General features: G+C 40.3%; 2 protein-coding genes and 2 non-coding genes across 8 annotated transcripts; 1 reads left to right on the top strand and 3 right to left on the bottom strand.

The window, feature by feature from the left end:
• Positions 1 to 1,623: 1,623 nt before the first annotated feature.
• EEF1B2 (eukaryotic translation elongation factor 1 beta 2) lies at positions 1,624 to 5,446 on the bottom strand. The gene is made up of 6 exons (XM_062005161.1): positions 5,295 to 5,446; positions 4,806 to 4,928; positions 3,411 to 3,534; positions 3,040 to 3,106; positions 2,273 to 2,398; positions 1,624 to 1,816 (listed from the first exon to the last, which is right to left on the bottom strand). The coding sequence occupies exons 1-6, from the start codon at positions 5,372 to 5,374 to the stop codon at positions 1,662 to 1,664; spliced, it is 675 nt and encodes a 224-aa protein (XP_061861145.1). The 5' UTR covers positions 5,375 to 5,446; the 3' UTR covers positions 1,624 to 1,661.
• On the bottom strand, positions 2,645 to 2,778 carry LOC133626395 (small nucleolar RNA SNORA41). The gene has a single exon (XR_009819481.1). It is a non-coding gene; the product is annotated as a small nucleolar RNA SNORA41 (small nucleolar RNA).
• LOC133626394 (small nucleolar RNA SNORD51) lies at positions 3,176 to 3,255 on the bottom strand. The gene has a single exon (XR_009819480.1). It is a non-coding gene; the product is annotated as a small nucleolar RNA SNORD51 (small nucleolar RNA).
• Positions 5,415 to 20,686, top strand: NDUFS1 (NADH:ubiquinone oxidoreductase core subunit S1). 5 transcript variants are annotated; one of them, XM_062005160.1, is made up of 19 exons: positions 5,415 to 5,861; positions 6,794 to 6,861; positions 7,076 to 7,167; positions 8,413 to 8,520; positions 9,660 to 9,736; positions 9,830 to 9,911; positions 10,019 to 10,149; positions 10,857 to 11,042; positions 11,969 to 12,103; positions 12,491 to 12,605; positions 13,561 to 13,706; positions 14,294 to 14,422; positions 15,687 to 15,816; positions 16,303 to 16,463; positions 18,004 to 18,158; positions 18,737 to 18,912; positions 19,649 to 19,783; positions 19,983 to 20,055; positions 20,371 to 20,686. In XM_062005160.1, exons 2-19 carry the CDS (start codon positions 6,798 to 6,800, stop codon positions 20,460 to 20,462), a joined length of 2,187 nt encoding a protein of 728 aa, XP_061861144.1. In that variant the 5' UTR covers positions 5,415 to 5,861; positions 6,794 to 6,797; the 3' UTR covers positions 20,463 to 20,686. The 5 variants fall into 5 exon arrangements, with proteins under 5 accessions (XP_061861144.1, XP_061861140.1, XP_061861141.1 ...); XM_062005156.1 differs by having other exon boundaries at positions 5,415 to 5,895; XM_062005157.1 differs by having other exon boundaries at positions 5,415 to 5,895; positions 6,730 to 6,861.
• Positions 20,687 to 21,812: the final 1,126 nt, after the last annotated feature.

Raw genomic sequence — 21,812 nt, 5'->3', positions numbered from 1 at the left:
CAGGTCAGAAAGATGGCTCCTAGTGCTGTATTTTAGCCAAGTTACAGTCTATAAATGAAACAATTTCATCAGCTTTAATTTCAAAGCCAAGGAAAGAGTTTAAAGGTAAGAAGCATGTTGAATGGAAGGTCAGAAACAGTGGACAAGGATAATAAAAAATACATTTTTTGTGGCAGAATTTCTTCTCATGTGGCATTAGCTAGTATTTTCCTTTTAACAGCACCATGACAGAATGGCTCAAACCTGGCTACGTGCTTTAGCAGAAGAATGAGCTTGAGAATTGACGCAGAAAGGGAATTTACTGTGCATTAATAACACAAAGGATGAAACTAGACCTTGAGGAGTAAAGTTTATGGAAAGTGGGAATAAAGGCTGTAATTATACTTGTTTTCAATTCTTTAATCATGCTTTAAATCTCTGGCAGACAGATTTATCTGAGATAAATTACAAAACAAAGCTCTTATGCAATTGGAAGTTTGCAGATCTTTAAACAGAAACAGGACTTGCTGTAGCAGTCACACAAGGGTCTCTGATAAATGAACACAAGCAGTTATTTTAGCTGCTGCTCTCAGAACCTTATCTCAGAGTGACCAACATAGCACACAGGCTTCTTCCATTTCATGGTCACAATAAATTCTCTCTGCCTAATAGCAGGCCTAGGAGTGGGAATTAAATCTAGAAGTTTCACAGCTTTGACAGCTTTGGAAAGATTTGTGTCATTCCCATGGATACCTTTTGGAAAACAATTTAAATAGATTCTAAAATATTTAAGAAACTAATTTAGAAACCATCTGGATCCAAGTAAGCAGCTCAAACTGCTGGTAGTTGTGCTACTTTATCTTTGTGCTTTAATCAAACACTTTTTTTTTTCCTGTTTCTAACATGCTTCAAGTTTATTATGCAAGTGAATTACCCATGTCTCCAGTTCCTATGGAAGGTACAGTGTCCTCTGGTCACCTGCCAGCCCCTTGGGCTATGACATGGAAGGACCTTACCACATGGAAGCAGGAACTTGGATCACCAGTATTTGCTGTACTACAAAGCCCCAGAAAAAGACGTAAAATGTGGAGTAATTTCACCACAAATGTTTTCACACCTCAGAGAAATACACAAAAAGTACCATAGAAGCCTTAGTTAAGTCCCTTTCACTACATGCCTTGTCATTGCTAGTCCCCTGCCATTGATTCTAACTTGGTTTCATCTCCACTGCCCTAGTGAGCTCAGGTTTAGCCTTAAGCCATGTTCTATTTGGCTAGTCACTACCCTTATAAACAATCTATACTGTTTATCTGCTGAGGAGCAATTTGCACTTTGCCTCAGCCCTGTGCTTTTCCCTGAAAGCCATCTATAATTCCAGAAAAAACTGTAGAAATTTCCAAAGATGCAACTTTCTCCAAAAATGGAACAAAGAGCATTTAAGACTATTAAAGCCATATAAATGTTAAATCTGGATTTATGGTAAATGTGATATTTCTATTACATCTACTCATGCTCTTGGGTACTACAAGTGGGGTGCTGGAGTAACCATGAAATTCTGGCTTAGTTTCCAGTTTTCCCTGTAAACCAGATTTCACACTTAAAAATTGGATTGCACCATGACTTTGAAGTAATCAGACACAGCTCTATTTTTGCAATGACATTTATTCTAGATATATCAAGACTTAAATCTTATTGAAAGCAGCTACATCCATTGATTGTACGTAATCTTCAAAAGCTGTTATCCTCTCTTCCAGCATATCTGTTCCAACTTTATCATCTTCAACAACACACTGGATCTGAAGCTTTTTGATACCATATCCAACTGGTACTAGCTTGGCTGCAAAACAAAGAAAGAAAAAGCATTCAGTACTCCTTGATTAGTGGAAGCTCTTAAAAATGCAGACTTAAGATTGAACTAGCCAAATCAGTTAGTAGGAACATGTTCCATATTACAGATTGCCTAATAAACCACACAGCTTTCATCGCAAAGTGGTCAAAAAGGATTTCTCCTGCAGTGCCGTGGGCATGTGGCTAATTGTACAGGAGGTGCAAGAGAGCAGACAAAAGTTTTCAAGCTTTGAAAGCCCATACTTCAATCTCAACCCAGCCGCTGCACCAATACATTCTCTTGATCATGTCAAGATATGGACTTTTTGTAGCACTGTAATCCCTGCACTGTTTCAGCTCCCTGCACCCACAGATCAACAAGCAGCAACTCAAGTGCTCAGTCATACACCATCCGAAGTGACCACTCCACCTCATCCTCCAGGCTTTCAAGTGTCCTCCTACTTACAGGATCCCCAGACCAAGCCATCTGCCTGAATGCTTCGGACACACTCCTCCAGTTTGGCCATGTCTGTCTCATCATCCCATGGCTTCACATCAAGCAAGAGTGATGACTTGGCAACAACAGCTGGCTCTGGGGGAAAGAAATTGTGGTTAAAATCAAAGGAATGCTCAAAACCTCCAATATCCTGGCAAGCTATAACTTTACAAGAACAACTTCTCTCCAATTTCATGAATAAGAAGAATCTCCTCACACAGCTGCCACAGCTCTCCTGTGCCAACATACAATGTATTTCAGCCATGCATATCCCAATATTCAAGATGCAGGTACATAGGTTGTTGAGAAACAGACTCCTAGGAAAACAGATTAGGCTGCCAACTCTGTTTGTTACAGAGGAAGTCCTTTTCAGAGCATCTGAGAAGGAGCTCAATGCTGTGTAACAGTTTATTTTCCACAGAGGGAATACTGTAACTGCTACATTTCTGAACAGTTCCAGACCAGTAGCTGTGGAGGGACTTTGTATATTGCAGCTTCTTCTGCAGAACCTTTAAAATAAAGCTCAGCCTTCTGTCCAAGACAATAAGTGAGCATTAAGCAGGATAGAAATTGGATTAAGGCACTCATTTGCTATGGGAAAGTCCAAGCTCACAAGTAATTCAAGCAAAGCAAATTACTCCTGTCTCATTTCAGTCTATTACTGTTTCTAGCCATCCTGCTCCAATCCATGAAAGTTAACACTAGCCTCAAGATTTAAAAAACCTTGACAGACTTACTTTTGGATTTCTTTGATTCATATTGGGCCAGACGTTCTTCCCTTAGTTTCTTTGCCTCTTCACTTTCCTGAAAGAGAAACATAGTTACAGAAAAGCACCAAATCCCCACAGCTTTAAAATATTATCAAACTGACTGGTGTCTATTCAGACAAAAACAAATCATCACAACTGTCAGTCGAAAGATGGTGATTTTTGTTTTATTCATCATGTAACCAGTCAAAGCGAAGTTCATCCCCCTGCACCACATTCCTTTCTAACTCTTCAATTTTTACTTTCCAAGCTTTTCTGTTCTGCAAGGACAGCTGAATTCTGCATACCCTAGTATTTCTGGAAAAAAAACCCCAAATATAATAGAAAAAGGTCGTAAGTACCTCCTCATCATCAGATCCAAAGAGATCAATGTCATCATCATCTTTGCTATCTGTAGCTGCACCTGTTGTGTCCTCAATATCAGCAGGACCATACTTCCCCAAAGCCTTCTTTACACCTGGCAAGCTGAAACAAAACAGCAGACATTAGGAACCTACTAAAATGTCAATACAAGTACTCCCAATTTGCCAATGAACCTAACAAGTGCACTTATAGAAAAAAAAAAACCTAGAACACAACCCATCTCATTCTGCTACTTGAAAACAGAACCTCCCCAAAGTCAACTCCCAGTGCTCCTGACATGCTGAGACTATAGCAAATCCTGTATTGAAAGATTGTTCAGCTAAGCTGACATGATGCTGCCCAACACTGCTGTTCCCGCTAAGTATAAGGATAGAAGAAGTTTTTTTACTAGAATATTTTATCTATAATATACTGTGTAGGAAGAGTGATCAAATTCTTATTTGTACTTCCCTAAAAATATTTTCATTTGTACTGCTGCAAGGTAACCAAGCCTCTAACTTTGAAAGTTTCAGTGATTGTTTTACTCTGAAAGCTACCCCTCAACAGCACGTAAGGGACCAGAACCCTCCGAATTAGCTTCTCCTGGGTAGTCTTTGAATATTCTCATAGTTTTACTGGTACTGTGAACTGCCACTGAGTGATAAAACTGGCTCCAGTTTTCAGGAACTTCAGTTATTTCCAGAGTAGACTTTCTGAAGCAATTTGCCTTCAGCACTGTAAGAGCTTCACAAATAGGCTGGTGACTGAGTCAAGCAACTTTATGAGTTCCCTCCAAAGAGGACTGAGGCACTTAGAAGAGACAGCGTAGCAACACTGACACTACCCACATTGTACCTTTTTCAAGAGGCCTATAGTCTCCATGGATGGCAATACAGCATCTTTCATGAACATTAAAAATGGAAAAAAAAAAAACCCAAAACATTGCTTTCACATTTTATTGTCTTTCTATGTTACGTACTCCTGCTTTGCAAATCACTGATTTTATCTTCTAGGCTTAAAAAACCTAAACAAAACATTCTCCTTATTTAGTATCACCTACACACTGTAGTGGTATCTTTAAAGATTACTATAATACTTTCCAACCCTTTGTGTTGCCTGTATGAGGTTGATCACTGGTAAATAATTCCCATCTTTTAGCACACTCATCAGTATAAATGTCAGCTATAAAAATGACAGCAACTGAACAGACAGAATCACGTTGCCTAAGTGAAACTGTAATGTACTGACAGAAGAACCTGGTCTGCCTCTAAAGCTGTCCCTCTTCCAAATGCAACAGAAAAAGCCACGGGGTACCAGCAGAAAATACCACTTTATACCAACTCAAAACCACAAATGCAACACTTTGTAGGCCAATTTACACATATATTCCATACCTTGCCTTTTGCTTTTCATATGACTTAATATGATTGTACCACCGAAGAGCATGATACAAGTCTGCAGGAGGTGGGGCACCGACTGCTTCAAAGACTGCTATATCAGCCTGAGAAGGTACGTACCTGTGGAGAACAAGCCTTAGTTAACCCCCTACCTCGGTGCACGCAGAAAGATGGGAAGCAGCAGCCACTTAACACAGACATGAGGGCACCGGCGCAACAGCTCGGCCCAGAGCCGGGCAGCACGGAACGTGCGAGAAGCCTGGCAGGGTAAGCAGCGCGGCGTAGAGACTCGCCTGCTCGGTCGGCCCCAGCTCTGCACCTCCCACTACGGCCCTTGCGGGGCTTAAACACGCACCTGCCCCGAAGCCGCCGCCGCCACCCCCCCCCCCCCCTCGTTGCACTGGCTCCCATTACGCCAGCAGGCCTCACAGCGGCCCAGCCAGGCTTGCCTCCCTCAACCCCTGTACTACCCCAACCACCTCTCACCCCTCGATATAGCTCTTGTCAGCCAGGAAATCATTGAGGACCTTGAGGCCTGCGGCAGACTTAAGGTCCCCGAAGCCCATGTCGGCAGCGGCGCGGCGTAGCTCAGAGCCCAGCACCCGCCCCTCCCCCTAACGGCGGCGCAAAGAGGCTCAGCAGCTTCTCCGCCGCCTTTATATAGCAACTGGATCCCTCCGCGTTAACTCAACTACCTATATCCCTCCGCAAAAATTGACTGCGAGGTAGTTCCTTACGGCTTGGTTGCTTCAGCTTAGGGTGAGCAGCCGCTGGAACGCCAGAGCCGCGGAGAAGATCGCGGTGATAAACGTGAAGTTAGCGACAGAGCCCAGGCAGCTTTTCAGCCGAACAAAGGCACTGCCACAGCGCCTGTAATGCCCCTCCCCCCACCCCGCAGGCGGAAATAGCCGGAGTTAGACGAAGACAGTAGCGGAAGGAGACGGAAATTGCCGATAGTGGGGTGTCTGACGGTGGCCGAGAAGGCGCTGGGAGAGCGGCGGAAATTGCCGAGTTCCATCTTCCGCAGAGACCCTGACGGAAGTCCCCGAAGAGGTCGGTTCCGAAGATTACCGAACTCGCACGTCAGGTAGTGGTACTTGTCACTGCGGCTGCCCACTCCGAAGACTGCCGAAAGAGGCTCTGGGGAGCGGTGGGAAGGGTCGAGGCCGCCGCCATAGAGGCTGAGGCGGAGGGCAGCTGGTGCAGCGGTGTGGAAGGCCGAGGCGCCGCCGCTGCCTTCCCCGCGCCAGGTAACGGTGAGCGCCGCGGCAGGGCCGGTAGGGGCGCCCTCCTCCCGCCGCCACTCCCGGTGCCCTTAACGGCGCGGTCGCGGGCCGGGGGCTGCCCGCCGGGCAGCGGCACAGGCTCTTCCAAGGTGACCCCGCGCCGGACGGCGGTGCCGTGGGCCGGGCCCTCAGGCCCAGCTCTGCGTCAGAGCCCGCCCGGGAGCCATGCCGGCAGGGACAGGGGCGCTGGGCCCGCCGTCGAGCTGCGCCGTCTGGCGAGGCCCCGCCGCAGCCCCCTATGGGAACGAGGTCTGGGAGTCGGAGCGGGCAGGCGGAGAGCCCACTTAGTTCCTGGGTGCAGCCGACGCTCGGGACGGCGCCGAAGTGCCCTCGCGTTCATCTGTAAACACAAGCCGGTTGCGGTGAAGCTGCCACCCTTTCTCGGTGGCTGCCCGTCCTTGTCCTTCAGCTGTGCTCCTCGCAGCTCTTTCGGAGTTAGTGACTTGAGCTGGGCTGCTAGCTCTTTATCACCGTTTTGGATGTAAGATGCCATGCATACCTGCAAAGTATAGGTAGCTGTAAAAAGAGAGGACCATATATTGCAGTTGAAAAATGTAATTTACTCTCCTGTAAGCCCACACGTACAGGTGCATGCATGCTCTTTTGCAACTGATATGAAGTTTGTACTCTGGCAGTTTAAAACTTGTCAGCAAACATCTGAACTGATGAAGAACTCTGCTGTTTTCTGTCTTACCAAAGAACCATGTTTCGACTACCTGCTGTCCGCAGGACCTTAGCTGGAGTCTCCCAGTCATCCAGAGTGTGTGGTAAGTATCTCTGGTTTATGTGTGTTTGTATGGTGATAGGATTCATGTACGTGTAATTGACTTATTGAAGGACATATATACATACGTACTTTATTTGCAGCTTTGCAATTCTATTGGTACTGTAAAACTAAGATAAGGAGCATGGGGTCTGGGTCTGATGGTTTGCATTTAGCAGTAACTAAAAGTTTTTGGTTTCTTTTTCCATGTCTCTCAGGGCGTACAACTGCAACAGCAGCCAGCAACCAAATAGAAGTGTTTGTAGATGGCCAACCTGTATTGGTGAACCCGGGAACCACAGTTCTTCAGGTATGGGGTGTAGCATACGGATTTTTTTTTGTAACCTCATCTTGCTTCTTGGCAGCATGTTCTATTTAGTACAAAAAAAAAAAATCACAACATATCAACTTTGTATGTTTTTTCTTGCAATTATTCAAAGATGTTTTCCCTGACTGTCATGCAATTTGAAGGGGCAGAAATAATTTAGGAAGTTCGGTGTTTGAAAAAGAGGCATCTGCTGTGATTGTCTGAATGAAGATACGTGCAGGATGAATCCCAATTGGAAAAATTTATGCAACAGACTTTGACAAATTCTGATTGAGATTCTATCTCTGAACTCTGTGTGACCTGGGAGTCTTTCAGAACCTGCTAATTTTGTATCTTATTGAAGTGGTGTCTTGGGTAAATTGATCCTTTGCAGCTTTTATTATTCTTGGTGTGGGAAGAAACGGAACCTGGATTTCCCAGTTCATACTCAGCATTGTTGCTTTTCAGGCTGAAGTTTCAAGTAGGCCTTTTTCCAGTTTAACTTCTTTTAAAAAGCTGTTTAAGTACATAGTGTTTATTTGAAAATATATCCTTTATTCTTTGACCACAAGTTACTAATTTATTTAGGCATTAGAATGCCCTCAGCAGGAGTTTGATGGAAAATTTTCTTAAGTGCTTATTTTTTATGAGCTTTTTAGTTTTGCTTATGTGTGATTTTTAATGTGTGGGGTTTTCATTGAATTAATTGGTATTTCTTCTGGTAGACATAGCTAGCACTAGATCCTATCAGCCACAGAGATTTCACACAGGAAAGGCCATCTTTATCTGGAAATCTCTTTTCTCCGTCCTCTTATCTCCAATACATTTATACAGAGTATCCATGTTGTTGAATTGTCAGAAATCATTATGTCCATTGTTTGTTTTTTTAAATTTTCCCTTTAAATAGTGCATGTGTTTTATAAAAAGTTATTTGTATTTCTAGTGATCTACCTATTAGAGAAGATTGTCTCCGTTCTTGGAGAAGGGAAGGAAAGAACAAAAGAAAAACAATTTCTGATTTCCCCAATCAGTAGCAAATTTTGAAAGAAATATATGTGTAATTGGTAACCTGATGCGCTTCTGCTCCATCAGATTTTGTTTACGATCACTTCTTAAGAGGCAAGCTCAAATATACTCTATTCCTGAGCGCTAACACTCATTCTTTGAAAAAGTGAATAAAGTTTCATGAGATAGAACTGAGAGATGTTAAGCAAAATTTAATTTTCTTTTGTTCCTCGTGGTTTATAGGCATGTGAAAAGGCTGGAGTTCAGATACCTCGCTTTTGTTACCATGATCGTCTCTCTGTCGCTGGAAACTGTAGGATGTGTCTTGTGGAAATAGAGAAGGCTCCAAAGGTATTGTACGTGTTTCATAGGAATTACAAATTTCTGCTGTGCTTAAGGCCTAGTTCAAATCTGGTAAATGATTGTTTTGTACTACTGTTAGCACATAAGTTGTTCTCATTTAGCTGCTCAAAGCACATTTTTCCCTTCTTCCCACTGGACCACAGTGATGGCCTGTGGATTAAAGTTGGTTCTTGGGTTCTTGTGGATTATCATGCTCTTGGATATGCACATTTGATAGCTGTGTGTTTTCAGTCAGATATATTTTTATCTTCCATCACTCAGGCTTCAGCCACGCACTTTCAGGTGATACTACACAAACAGTAAACTTCAGATACTGTATGAATTCAGCTGCAGGATTGTTCTAGTGAAGTAAAGACAGCAGTTACTTCCCAGTTTGTGTTTTAATGCATTGTGTACCGTTGATGTCAGTTATAAAATAATAGTTGACTTCAGGATTGAATGCTGTCTTCAGCAGTATTAAGAAATCTGTGTAGATAGTTGAAGCATTCTTTTGGAGTTCAGTCTTGGATCACACATTGATGTCCACATAAAAAACTTTTTAGCTCACCTCAACTTGAATTCCATAGTTTGAGCATTGTGTGTCTTGAAATGTTGGGTTATCACTAAAGATAGAAGTCAGGATGGTCTGTCTCATGATTGAAAAGTAGGAAGGATTTGTTTTCTGAGCAGGAGGTTTTGTAATCTTGTGAATATTTTTATTCCAAAACTGTTTGTATGGACTTTGTCCAGATAAATGTCTCTTAAATGATGCCTACTCTAAACTTCAGTTCTAGAGGCTTTCCAGATCTCTGCTGAATCTCTTTGGTTTGCCTTATATCCGTTACAAGTGACTTTCTTTTTGCTATAGCTACTTGAATCAGAACTTGAAAGTGTAAAACTTTCAACTGTAAAAATAAATAAATTGTAACTAATTTAACCTTTTTATTCAGCAGATTGTTAAATGTAGCTTCTAGTGACTTTATTGGTTAGATTTGCTTGTTCTTTTTTTAACTTACAGATACCTTTTTATTTCTACAATGTGTTAATAAAAATCAATGTAAGAATTTGGGGTCAGGGAGAGGTTGAGGTTTGTGCCCATGTTCAAAAGCAGTATATTTTGTTCATGCTTGGTTTTATGATGATTGCAGCCAGTTGCTGCTTGTGCCATGCCAGTTATGAAGGGCTGGAACATACTGACAAACTCTGAGAAGTCCAGGAAAGCAAGGTACCTTTCTTTTAGCCTCCTGTAGCTGATAAATTGTACTATCTGCTAAATGATACAAAGTTGACATTAATTTTTAATTCCTGAACTTAACAGAGAGGGTGTAATGGAGTTCCTGCTGGCAAATCACCCATTGGACTGTCCTATCTGTGATCAGGGTGGAGAATGTGATCTACAGGTACAACATCCAGTTAAATTTTGTAGACTTATGTGTTAATACTCATCTTAGGTGAAATTGTGCTTTACAGCAGCCTGGATTTGTCTGTTTTCTGTTGTCTGTTCTAGGATCAATCGATGATGTTTGGCAGTGATAGGAGTAGATTTAGAGAGGGAAAACGTGCTGTGGAGGACAAGAATATTGGTCCTTTAGTCAAAACAATCATGACTCGGTGTATACAGTGCACTCGATGTATCAGGTAATGCCCTTTATTTTTCACTGGAGAGAGTACTAAGCAGGCACATTGATATCACTTTGTTGCTAGTGAAAGAAACACCATGAGAGGCAGTCAATTTAAAAAAATGTCTTTTCTGGCTGTACTAGAGAATTTTATTTGTGGCAGGGGCTGATATCTGGTTTCCCAGAGCTACCAAACAGCTGTCATACAGGAAATAGGGATGGTCAAAACATGAAGGTGAAATCAAACTTCTACAGGGAAGAACTGGTCCCGTGGTGTTAGTGCCAGAATGGTTTTTAAAACATTAAGTGACTTCCTCAGGCACAGTTACAAGATTTATCTGTTCTTGACAGCCTCTGGTAGCTGTATTTGTGCTGTTCAGTGGTCCTGAGACTTAGTACCAGCTAACTAGAGCCAAATGGAAAAAGGCAATGTACTCACCTAGTTCTATAAATAACTTGTTTGTTAGGACTAATCTTGGACTCATACTGTGAAATTCAAGGAACACTGAACTGCTCTGGTTCTTGTTTTAACTCCACCTAGGTTTTGTAGCCGTTTCTGAATGAAATTCTGCAGATGTGATGGAACTGACTAATACATCTGAACAATTCTACTCTCATGCTCAAACATGTCCTTATCTTAAGAAAAGGACATAAGGGTTGGAAAATGTGCTGTGTTGCTGTTGTACGTCCCAGATTTGTTTCTTTCATTCTTTCTGCATCTGCCAGGTTTGCTAGCGAGGTTGCAGGGGTAGATGACTTGGGCACAACTGGAAGAGGAAATGATATGCAAGTTGGTACTTATGTTGAAAAAATGTTCATGTCTGAGTTATCAGGAAATATTATTGACATTTGCCCAGTTGGTGCTCTTACCTCTAAGCCATATGCCTTTACTGCACGCCCATGGGAGACAAGGTATGTATCTTTGCTAATATTGAACATGCAGTAATGTTTGTGTCATACGTTTTGTCTTAGAATATGTCTATCAATGATAACAAGGTTTTTCTCTGATTTTTATTTTCTGTGTTTTTCCTGTAGACTTCTCCATAGACTGAATTTAACACAAATTCTTTTATTTTCTCACAGCTCATTCAAGAAAAGGAAATATGTTATAGTTTGTAGATTGTTTTTTCCCTTATTTTTACCTTAAAATGTTTTGGACTTGTAGGTTGTGCTGATTTCCTTTATATACATTTTTTAAATTGGGTAAATTAAAATTCATTAACTTGGTAATTATTGAGGGTATTATTTAAAATATCTTGTGAAATGAAGCAAAACCTGCAGTTAATCCTAGCACACTTTTTTTTTGTTGTTTTGTTGGTTATGGAGTCCTCTGTATAGAAAACTGCAAATGGTTTATTTGACAGGGAAGTGCTGGAGAGAGTTCAGTGCGGGGCCACCAAGATGATGAGGGCAGTGGAGCAATCTCCCTGATGGTGAAAAGCTGAGGGAGCTGGGGCTCTTTAGCTTGGAGGAGACTGAGGGGTGACCTCATTAATGTTTACAAATATGTAAAGGATGAGTGTCAGGAGGATGGAGCCAGGCTGTTCTCAGTGATGGCCAATGATAGGACAAGGGGCAATTGGTATAAGCTGTAACACAAGAGGTTCCAAAGAAATACAAGGAAGAATTTATTCACTGTGAGGGTGATGGAGCACTGGAACAGGCTGCCCAGATGGGTTGTTGAATCTCCTTTTCTGGAGACATTCAAAACCCACCTGGACAAGTTCCTGTGTGACCCCACTCTAGGTGGTCCTGCTCTGGCAGGGGTGTTGGACTAGATGATCTTTTGAGATCTCTTCCAACCCTTAAGATTCTGTGATTCTGTTCTTGTGATGCAGGAAGGTAGAGTCAATTGATGTTCTTGATGCAATTGGAAGTAACATTGTTGTGAGCACGAGAACTGGAGAAGTGATGAGAATTTTGCCAAGGCTGCATGAAGATATCAACGAGGAATGGATATCTGACAAAACAAGGTGTGTAGGAGGTGTTTGTACCCACCTGCACATTTATTTCTGTATGTGTTCAAGGCACACTTCGCAGAACTACAAACGTGGACAGTAGCACTGCCTTCTGGATTCCACCGTTAATATTGTAAAGCTAGAGTCAAGAATAATGGGTAGAACAGGTTTTTAATCCTATAATTGAGGTTACTAAGTTTTGTAATGTTTTCATTTTCGTAACTCTTTTGTTTGTATCACAGACTTTTCGCTTGTTTTGGAGAAGGGAAAATTAAACTTTGAGGAGAAATATTTCTTGTATTTCTCCTAATTGCATGCTGTTAGAAAATTCAGTCTTGGAAAATAGTATAGACGATGAATCTCTGTCTTTGCTCTTTAATAATATCAGTGATGTTCACTTAGGTTTGCTTATGATGGTCTGAAGCGTCAGAGGCTTACTCAGCCAATGATAAAGAATGAGAAAGGAATCTTTGTTTATGCCTCATGGGAGGATGTGTTGACTCGCGTTGCTGGTGTGGTAAGAACCATTTTCAAGATATGTAGTGTAAAATTAATATCTAAAGCTGGATTACAGTATTAATATGAAAACAGTTACATAGAAGAGGGCTTTTTTTCCTTAAGGTCAGAAGGGAGCATTTGACTTCTGTTGCATTGCATTTCCACTTAAATTCCTTCTTTGGAATATTATTTCCTGTTTCATGGATTAGACCCTCTGAAGAACTTTGTCTTAACATGATTTTGTTTGGGGCATTGAGAAATTACTTTTCTTTAAATAGGAAGCTGAACTTCCTTCAGAAATTTAGAAGGAAGCAACTTTTCCTGAATTACTGTGATCTGAAGACTTCTTGAAATTTATTTAAACTGTGCTGTCACTGTTTTTGTCATCAAAGCCATTAATTCTCTACTACTTATCTGAATTGTGCTTGCCTCAGTGCTTTCTCTGTGTGGCGATTGATTCTGCTGGTCAAATGAGGTGCTGCATGACTGCTCTGGATTTTGATTACAAATTTTATTTGGGACCAAGTAGAAACTGAATAACTGTAATTGAACTTCCCTCAAGGATGTTTTTTCCAATGGTACAGTAGCAGAGTTTGCTATGAAAGTTATTGCTGCTCAGATAATGCCTTTGAGTTGAGTTTACTACCTGAGCTTGCATTACGGAAGCTCGTATTCTGTCTGTACTGTAGGGTCATTAAAAGCATTCACCAGTCTTCTCTTCGCCACACCAAATGAGTCGGCCACATCTGAGCAATAACTCAAGTGGGAGAGACCTGCACAGAATACAGAGTGCTGTTCCGAGGGAGCTGGAATTGCTGCCTTGCAGAAGGCAGGCACTGTTGATCGGTTTGTGCTGCTCCAGGCCAGCAGTTGCACTGCTGCCTTTGGCATATATGATGATCACATTTTTCCCAGGTAAACACCTATTTCAGCAGTTTCTTTTGCTTATATTTATACTTTCTCTCTGTCTCCAGCTACAGGCTGTGGAAGGTAAGGAAGTAGCAGCAATTGTAGGAGGACTGGTGGATGCAGAAGCACTCGTAGCTCTGAAAGACATACTGAATAGAGTAAACTCTGATACACTGTGCACTGAAGAGGTCTTCCCTACTGCTGGAGCTGGGTAAGGATTCAGGTTGTAATTTGTCTGTAATTAGTATGTTAATAAACTTTCTGGTCTGCAAATAATCTCATAGTAAGATTCTGAAACAGCCAAGGATAGCAATTGCTGATGCATTTGCAGGTTTTGTTTGAACTTACAGTGTTAGTTTATTATAGAGTATTTACAGATTATGAGTTGATACATAGTCTTTACTACAGCAAGGTTTGCACACTTGAGTGTTGAGACTGCTGGAGTTTTAACAGTAGTTTACTGAAAGCCAGTTAAACTCGAAGTTAGATAATTTAGTCTCTATCTGTGTTGAGAACAACTTTAGTACAATTACAACCTCTTAAACTGTACTAGCAAGTGAACTATATGAAGGCTGACAAAACCTGTAAATGTAGGAAGCATCCAGATTGTAATTCCTTTAACATTTTGCTGTCTCTCATACTCGTAGAAGAGAGAAGCTCTTACTTTTTATTTGAGTAATTCAGATTGACAAATCTTTTCCTGAGATGAAAAAAAACTTTGAGCATCTGGAGTTTTTACCATATCTCTGTTCCTTCCCTTTACTGAGTACTCATCTCTCTTGCATCTTTTTGTTATAGCACAGACTTACGCTCTAACTACCTGCTTAATACCAAGATAGCTGGAGTGGAGGAGGCAGACGTCGTTCTTCTGGTTGGCACCAATCCGCGCTTTGAGGCACCGCTTTTTAATGCTAGACTTCGGAAGAGGTTTGTATTCCTTGGTGGGGAATAAGCACATCTTGATTGCATACAAAGCTCAGGTGGAGCAGCAGGCAGTAAGTTGAGAGCCTTCATCCAGACAGACTCACCGGATTTAGTTCACCCTTTAGTAAAGGGAATAGTGATCTATGCCTAGAAAAAGGGGCCTCTTCTCCCTGTAGTGTATAGCTATGTTTTATTCATTCTCACTTTGACACTTTATCTAAGTTTTTATACTCTGGTATTTTTCCCTTTGTTGCACTACAAAGTCACCTCAGATGTTTTGTCTTACAGAAGTTTGTTAAAGCATATTCCTTAAAGAATTACTTTCAGCATCAGTTCACTGCTTTTTGTATTGTTGTAACAAATCAGACTTGCCCGTTTTAGAAGCAGTCATGCAGGTGTAACATTTTCTTTGGCAAGTGAATAGGCTTTCCCAAACCTTTGACAGATATTTCATCAGGAGATAACTGAGGCTTATAAAAACCCTGTCCTTACTAATGCTGGGATCTTCTAAAATGCATCATTTTAAACAACAGTAGCCTTAAAATTTTGAGAAGAAAAACCAATTAAATTTATGATACATTCACACATTTGTGAATTTTGACATTATGAGTTATGAAATGATGATCTCTAAAGGTCCCTTCCAACCCCTACCATTCTGTGATTCTATGATGGATTCATATATTTGTCTGTGCTGTGAGAAGGTCCAAAAAAGGAAAAATTTCTAACCAGCTAAATTGTTCTGTCTCAGAAATGAAGATTTCTAAAAACATGAGCACTGTCAAAATCAGAATTCTTTCCCCTACACATGACTTTATCTTAAATTTTGAAGTAACTAAGTTAATTTATCTAAATAAACTTAATAGTAGCTGTAGATTTGGGTTGGGTTAGTTTGGTTTTGTTTGGTTCGGTTTTGCCCAGCACTGGAAAAGACAGTTTAAAGTTTTATCACCTCACTTTGTGCAACCTTTTTTTTTCCCCTGAATTGGCAAAAGTTTGAGAGGAAGGTGAAACTGAGTTATGAACTTCTCATGTAAAGTGTGTTGCTGCACTGCTTTCAGAATATATGTAGAGAAATAGACCTTCTAAAAAAACCTTAAACTTTCTTAACAGTCAGAACAGTGCTGAAGTGCATGTTACCAAAACAATGACTGCTGTTCAAATTCCTTTGAAAGAATTTGCATCTTATTCAAGTTGCTAAAATAATTAGTGGTTTTGGTTGTATTTCTTGGATTTTTTTATTTTTATAAAATGTTTGCTGTCTTTTCAGCTGGCTCCACAATGACTTGCAAGTGGCCCTTGTTGGCTCGCCTGTGAATTTGACTTACAGATATGATCATCTAGGAGAGTCCCCACAGATACTCCAGGACATTGCTTCTGGAAAACATGCATTCTGCAAGGTACACACAATTTAAAGAGAGTGACTGTTAATTTCAAACTATTGAATAATAATCTGAGATTTGAAAAGATAGATTTCAAGAAAAGTATCAAGTTGTCTATGGGGTTATTTGCTTTTCATAAAATGTAGAGATGAGGTAATGACTAGTGTGCACCAAGTATGTGTGAACTCTTTATATATTGAGGTGTGTAAAAATTTGCAGTGCAGGGAACTCCTGGAATATTTCTTAATATAAAACGGGCCATTTCAGCTGCTGATATTTTCACTTAAATATCTGATTATCAAGAGTGCAGTTCTGTATTGCCAGGGTAGTGTACTGCTTACGATGGTTTCTCTTGGCTTTACCTCCAAATGAAATAATGACCATATTAGAATTGTAGCTTTGCATGGAAGACTTACACAGAAATTACAGGGTTTATTATATTATCTGAACCAAGAATTGTCTTCGGAGCTGTGGAGTGAATTTCTTGATTCTTCCCTCACACAGGTCCTTGACCAGGCCAAAAAGCCAGTGGTGGTGGTAGGCAGTGCAGCGCTGCAGCGCAGTGACGGGGCAGCCATCCATGCTGCTGTTTCCACCATTGCCCAAAACGCCAGGACCAAAAGCGGTGTTGGCTCTGACTGGAAGGTCATGAACATCCTCCACAGGTTTGCTTTAGAGCTTTTTTGGGAGCCACTTTCTTTCATTCATGCTGAGCCTAAACACATTACCATAATGCATGTGTGCAGATTTCTTTGTGTACACACAAGCGGCTCATCAGGTTAGAACCTGCAGCAGATATAAGAAATAGAAGTACAAACTAGCAGAAACTTTTAAAGAAAAACAGATTCCTTGAGCTGGCAAACTTTTCAGGTTCTCCATGAGATTGTATTAATCTATTACATTTAAATATAGAGTTTTAAGTTTAAATTTAGAGGTGTAGAAGATAAGAGAGCTTAACATACCACAGTGCTCAGCTGAATGCTCAGCAGACTTGTGTCACTTGCTAAATGACTGCTTTTTATCTAAAGGGAGAAAACAAACTCCAGATGGCAAGAGTATTAAAATAATACAGTTTCTTTTAATATTCCTTTTACTGTGCAGTTTTTTAACTAAACAGTTAATTGAGAAGTTTCAAAGATTTTTGTTTTAGGGCTTTTCATCTTAATTATTCAGTTTATTGGGCTATCGTTCCTTTTAATAGGCAAGCTTCTCTAGGGACAGTGCTTCCCCATTCTCTTTCTAAAACTCTGTCAAGTTGACAACCTCTGTTCAGCAAATATAGTGGCACTCAGATTCAGAGACCCAACAAAGTCCTTTTGTCAAAAGCAGCTTCATTGATAGTAAAACTAGTATAGCAAGAGTAGGGCTTGCTCCTGTGGAGCTAACTTGAATATATAATCCTGCTGTAGAAAATTAAACATATAATATGAAAACACTGAGCTAAAAAACACTCATGATTACCTTTTTTACATGTGGTTTGGCAGTCTTTTGTATATATTACTGACTTTCATGGTTGTGGTACACCATCCTCTATACCTTAAGTGTAAAAAGTAACTGAACTTACTGGAACCTATATGTCTATGTCAGACAAACACGGATACCGTTGAAAGATCTGTACTCTACAGAGAGAATCTTTCTTTTAAATGTAAAATCCTGATTATGCAGGATTAGGCAAAACTCTTACTTTAGAAAAGAAAGACTGCCAATAAATGAGAGTGATTATTTCATTCTTTTATATGTGAGTAAATGAATAGTGATGAAACAGTGGTCTCATGTCTTAGACACTTCAGAGTAGCTGATGGACCAGTAGCTGGTCTTTCATCATCCATGTGAGTGCCCTAAATTAAAAGCCCGTTGAGTTCAATTCATAGCTAAAATGTGAACTTTGATGTTCCAGATGACAAGGGAGCTGTCTGACACTAGGCTTGACCTGGAATGTCTGCCTTTTATTTTGCTATCCCATCTTAAATAGGTGAGATTCTCCATGAAAACTTCAAATGGCATCAGTTTGACAAAATGCAAAACTTACCTAATATTATGTCAAATACTGTCACATTTTTTATCTGCCTTAATGCTTAACTTTCATCCTGATACTGTTAGAGACCTCTTATAGTCTCTAAATATTTAGTCAAAAAGAGAAGTTGTGTCTGTTCTAATGGAGAGTGAGACTTCTGAAGTAACTTTAGTTATAATGTGTTCCTACAGGGTTGCAAGCCAGGTGGCAGCTTTGGATCTGGGTTTCAAACCGGGAGTGGAAGCAATTAGGAAAAATCCTCCCAAAGTATTGTATCTCCTGGGAGCAGACTCGGGTTGTATAACACGTCAGGATTTGCCAAAAGATTGTTTTATCATCTATCAAGGTAATTACTACATGTAAATTAAGGAGTGTTGCTACCTAACAGCTGAACAGAAAGTGTATTCTTACAAATGTATTTGATCCTTTAATGAATTCTAGCCTTTATTTTCTGCCAAGAAATGTAACTTCCAGCACATAACTTGAGATACTGGTTACCCATTTACTAAGTGAAAATGAGAAGCTGCTGCTGAGTAATAAGGGAATGTAAACCAGTTTGGTCTTCTGGAGTATAGCTTCAAACCTGGCAGACAAAATGGTGTTGGTTCCCAGCTGTCCTGTCATATGGAAACGTGGTCTTACCTTAATTCACTGGGCATCCTTGTTCCAGGAGCCCCCCAAAGCTGGGTGGCTACAGACTGAACTACTATCTACTATTGCTTGTGGTCTGTTCATTCTTTCTTATGCAATTAAGATTTCAGAGCAGGGGGTCTCACAGGCTTTATAATACTGGTTAAGTAAACCTTGAAAACTCTGTTTTGCTGGGAACACAGAAGTTCTGTATTGTGTCAGTAAAGCATTTATTCTTACTTTGACTTATGTCTTAATGCAGTTGTGTACTTTCTCCTCTTCCCATGTATTTAGGACACCACGGGGATGTGGGAGCTCCCATGGCTGATGTTATTCTCCCAGGAGCAGCGTATACAGAGAAAGCAGCCACATACGTCAATACCGAGGGTCGAGCCCAGCAGACCAGAGTAGCAGTAACACCACCTGGAATGGCAAGGGAAGACTGGAGAATCATTAGGGCTGTCTCTGAGGTACTGTTGCTGTTATAAATTGCTTCTAATAAAAGGAGCCTAACCTCTTGGTGTACTTTTATACTGAACAGCATTTCCAAACAAGAAGTACATTTTCAGGGCAATACACAGTGCCTTCCTGAGAAGTAATGTGTTATATTGAATCCTTTGTTAATTCTGTGAGTTAAATCATAGTTTCCCTTTGGAGGTTAGCACTAATATTGTAGCTGCTGGATGCTATTGGAGTGTATGATGTGTAAAGCTTTGTGAATTCTGTCAGTCTTCATGAAGTTCTTTGGAGGAAACTGGTGGGAGGATGCAGTTTCTTGCTTTTTAGAAAAAAGTCGCATGAACTCTGAGGACAGAATCTGGTATCATTAGATGAAATCGGATATGTGCTTACTAGTCACTGGGAACAAGATGCACTGATAATTGCATTAATTTTTATCTCATTTGGTGGTAAGCCAGGGAGAGTACAACTGACATCTCTAAGGAAGGAGAAAAGTAATTCTTGTCTTTTTTTTCCCTTAGTTATAGCAAACAGAATAGCCTAGGATCTTAATGTGGGGAACTATTAACTGCAGGCATCACAAGTCCAACAGAATACCGTGACTTTGCTTCAGTTTGTACATTACAGCTGCCTGTGTTTTCAGGAGTGTAGATTTTCCTGATTTTTACTTTAGGTCTGTTAAGGGATTGGTAATCTACATAATTAAATCCCTACCCTTGATGGCATTTTTTTCTGTGAATCTCTTAGTTGGCTGGCATGACCTTGCCTTACGAGAACCTTGATCAAATACGGAAGCGTTTAGAAGAAGTATCTCCTAATCTGGTTCGATACGATGATGTGGAAGAGGCCAACTACTTCAGCCAGGCAAATGAACTGTCAAAGGTAACCAGTCCTGAAGGAGCTGGAAGTGATTTAGTGCTGTTACGAAGCTTGATGCTTTTTAAAGAAATAGGCCTCCTTCATATGTAGTACTTAAAAATATTCTTTGACCTGCACCAAATGCTGAATTGACTATACAAATGCTTTGGTAATAAGTTCCTATCTATCATAAAGCTTTCTTTTTTTCCCTTTCCTGACACAGTTAGTGAAGCAACAGCTTCTCACTGATCCTCTTGTTCCACCTCAGCTCACAATAAAAGACTTTTATATGACAGGTATGTATAGTATGACCATTCCATTCTGAAATCAGCAATACATTTTATGTAGCTTTCCTGTAAGATTCTTATGAGGCATTTAAAGCTTGCCATTAAGATACGTTGGATCTGAGTCTTTTGAAGTAACAGAATTTTCTAGGAAAACTGTTTGAAATTTGCATAAAGCAGAGACTATTAGACTACATTTTCAACTAGCAATTTTCTTGATCTTCTTTGTATGCAGTCCTTTACTATATTTCTCTTACATTGTATCTGTATATAACTTTGTGTTGTAACTGTTTGTTTTCACTCAAGTGTGTTTGGATTTCTTTCCAGATTCTATCAGTAGAGCATCCCAGACAATGGCCAAATGTGTGAAAGCTGTTGTTGAAGGTGCTCATGCAGTAGAAGAGCCATCCATCTGCTAGACTGCTATTACCTTCATCCAAGTATTTGTTGCAGTTAATTGCAACAAATCTATTTGCTAGGTTGCTGTATTTTTCTTCTAATTCACATTTTCATCAGTTCAAATAGTCCCCTAATATTCTAGGACTGTTGTTGTGCCTAAGAGAACATGCAGCACTCAACCTACTGTACCCAGAAGCAGAGCACATGAGGATTGTATACAAATAAATTATAATACCAAACAGTCCGTTACCTGTGTAATTCATACAGCTCATACTCCTTTGCATGAAAAGAACTGGTAATCAGCTCAGACTCAGTAAATCTTGATGGCATGACCAACATCACAAAAATACTAGATGGTAATCTTCTAAAGTATCCAGGTATCTTAGTTTTAAGCACTGGTGAGAGTGTGCACATGCTGTTTTTGTAATGTGCTTTCAGAGCAAGTTGTCCCTCTTCTGAGTCATTTGAGTCAAGCATACCTGGTTTATGTCAGTGGTCATACCTGCCACTACTCTAGATATATTAATGTTTCTCCATTTCCTTTCAGTTGAGAAACTAATCATGGGGGGGTGAAAAATTAATGTAATGAAAAAGAAAAGCAATTTTCACACAGCTCCCTCCTGAGCTGCTTAAAAATTAGCAAAAAGATAAAGGCCTCCAGCCACACCAGTTCAAATACAGAAAAGATCTTGGAATAGATTGTCTGTGTGCTCAATCTTTTCATAGCAAAGTAGGAGGGCGGGCTGTGTGTGGTAGTTTTTGGCTGGGTTTCTTTTTAAGCTTTTGAATTCCTTCAGAACAGTGACTGTCTCGTGTTGGTTGGTTAATGCAACTTTGGAAGAAGGATGGCTTCTTCTTCAACAGGCTACTAGGGTAATAAGGTTTAGAGTAATCCTTCTAGGAATCTTACAAATGGGAACAGTACTATAAGGCCATCACTTCCAACTTTATTAAAAAATAAGTTACATAGTGTTAATTTTGCAGGAGGGAAAGTAACATTTTCAGTATGGATTAATACCAAGTGCAGGAGGGTGCTGCTGTAGAAACCTTACCTTTATGTAATTCTTTTTTTTTCATGTTTGATTTGTTTTGTTTTTTTTTTTTAGTAACATAATTTTTTCAAAAATGTTTTCCTTCTACCCAGGAAGAAAACTCTTCCTGGTAAGCCTGGAATAGCTCAGTGTCCTTACACTAGTGACTAAATGCTGGACATGGTTTGTCTGAGCCTGCTGTCTTCCAGTTACCAACAGGGTCAGTTCTCTTGATGTACGAAATAAAGACAACTATTCACTTTTTTCAGAGATACTACTGTGCATGTTAGGAGACATCTTGAAATACTGTAGTCTGTTTTTAATGTGGCAGTTCCCAGT

The sequence above is a fragment of the Colius striatus genome, chromosome 11, assembly GCF_028858725.1.
Source record: "Colius striatus isolate bColStr4 chromosome 11, bColStr4.1.hap1, whole genome shotgun sequence".
NCBI lineage: Eukaryota > Metazoa > Chordata > Aves > Coliiformes > Coliidae > Colius > Colius striatus.
Note: the sequence above shows the minus strand (reverse complement) of the source record. Positions and strands in the feature narration are given on the sequence as shown.

What these genes read in the sequence shown, in the direction of transcription:
- EEF1B2 (XM_062005161.1), bottom strand. Translation starts at nt 5,374, where the DNA reads ATGGGCTTCGGGGACCTTAAGTCTGCCGCAGGCCTCAAGGTCCTCAAT. An exon ending in TATGAAAAGCAAAAGGCAAG is followed by an intron (nt 3,535 to 4,805) that starts GTATGGAATATA and finishes GTTTTGTTTCAG; the next exon opens with CTTGCCAGGTGTAAAGAAGG. An exon ending in TGGCTTGGTCTGGGGATCCT is followed by an intron (nt 1,817 to 2,272) that starts GTAAGTAGGAGG and finishes TTTGTTTTGCAG; the next exon opens with CCAAGCTAGTACCAGTTGGA.
- NDUFS1 (XM_062005160.1), top strand. Translation starts at nt 6,798, where the DNA reads ATGTTTCGACTACCTGCTGTCCGCAGGACCTTAGCTGGAGTCTCCCAG. An exon ending in AAATAGAGAAGGCTCCAAAG is followed by an intron (nt 8,521 to 9,659) that starts GTATTGTACGTG and finishes TGATGATTGCAG; the next exon opens with CCAGTTGCTGCTTGTGCCAT. An exon ending in TTCCCTACTGCTGGAGCTGG is followed by an intron (nt 13,707 to 14,293) that starts GTAAGGATTCAG and finishes TTTTTGTTATAG; the next exon opens with CACAGACTTACGCTCTAACT.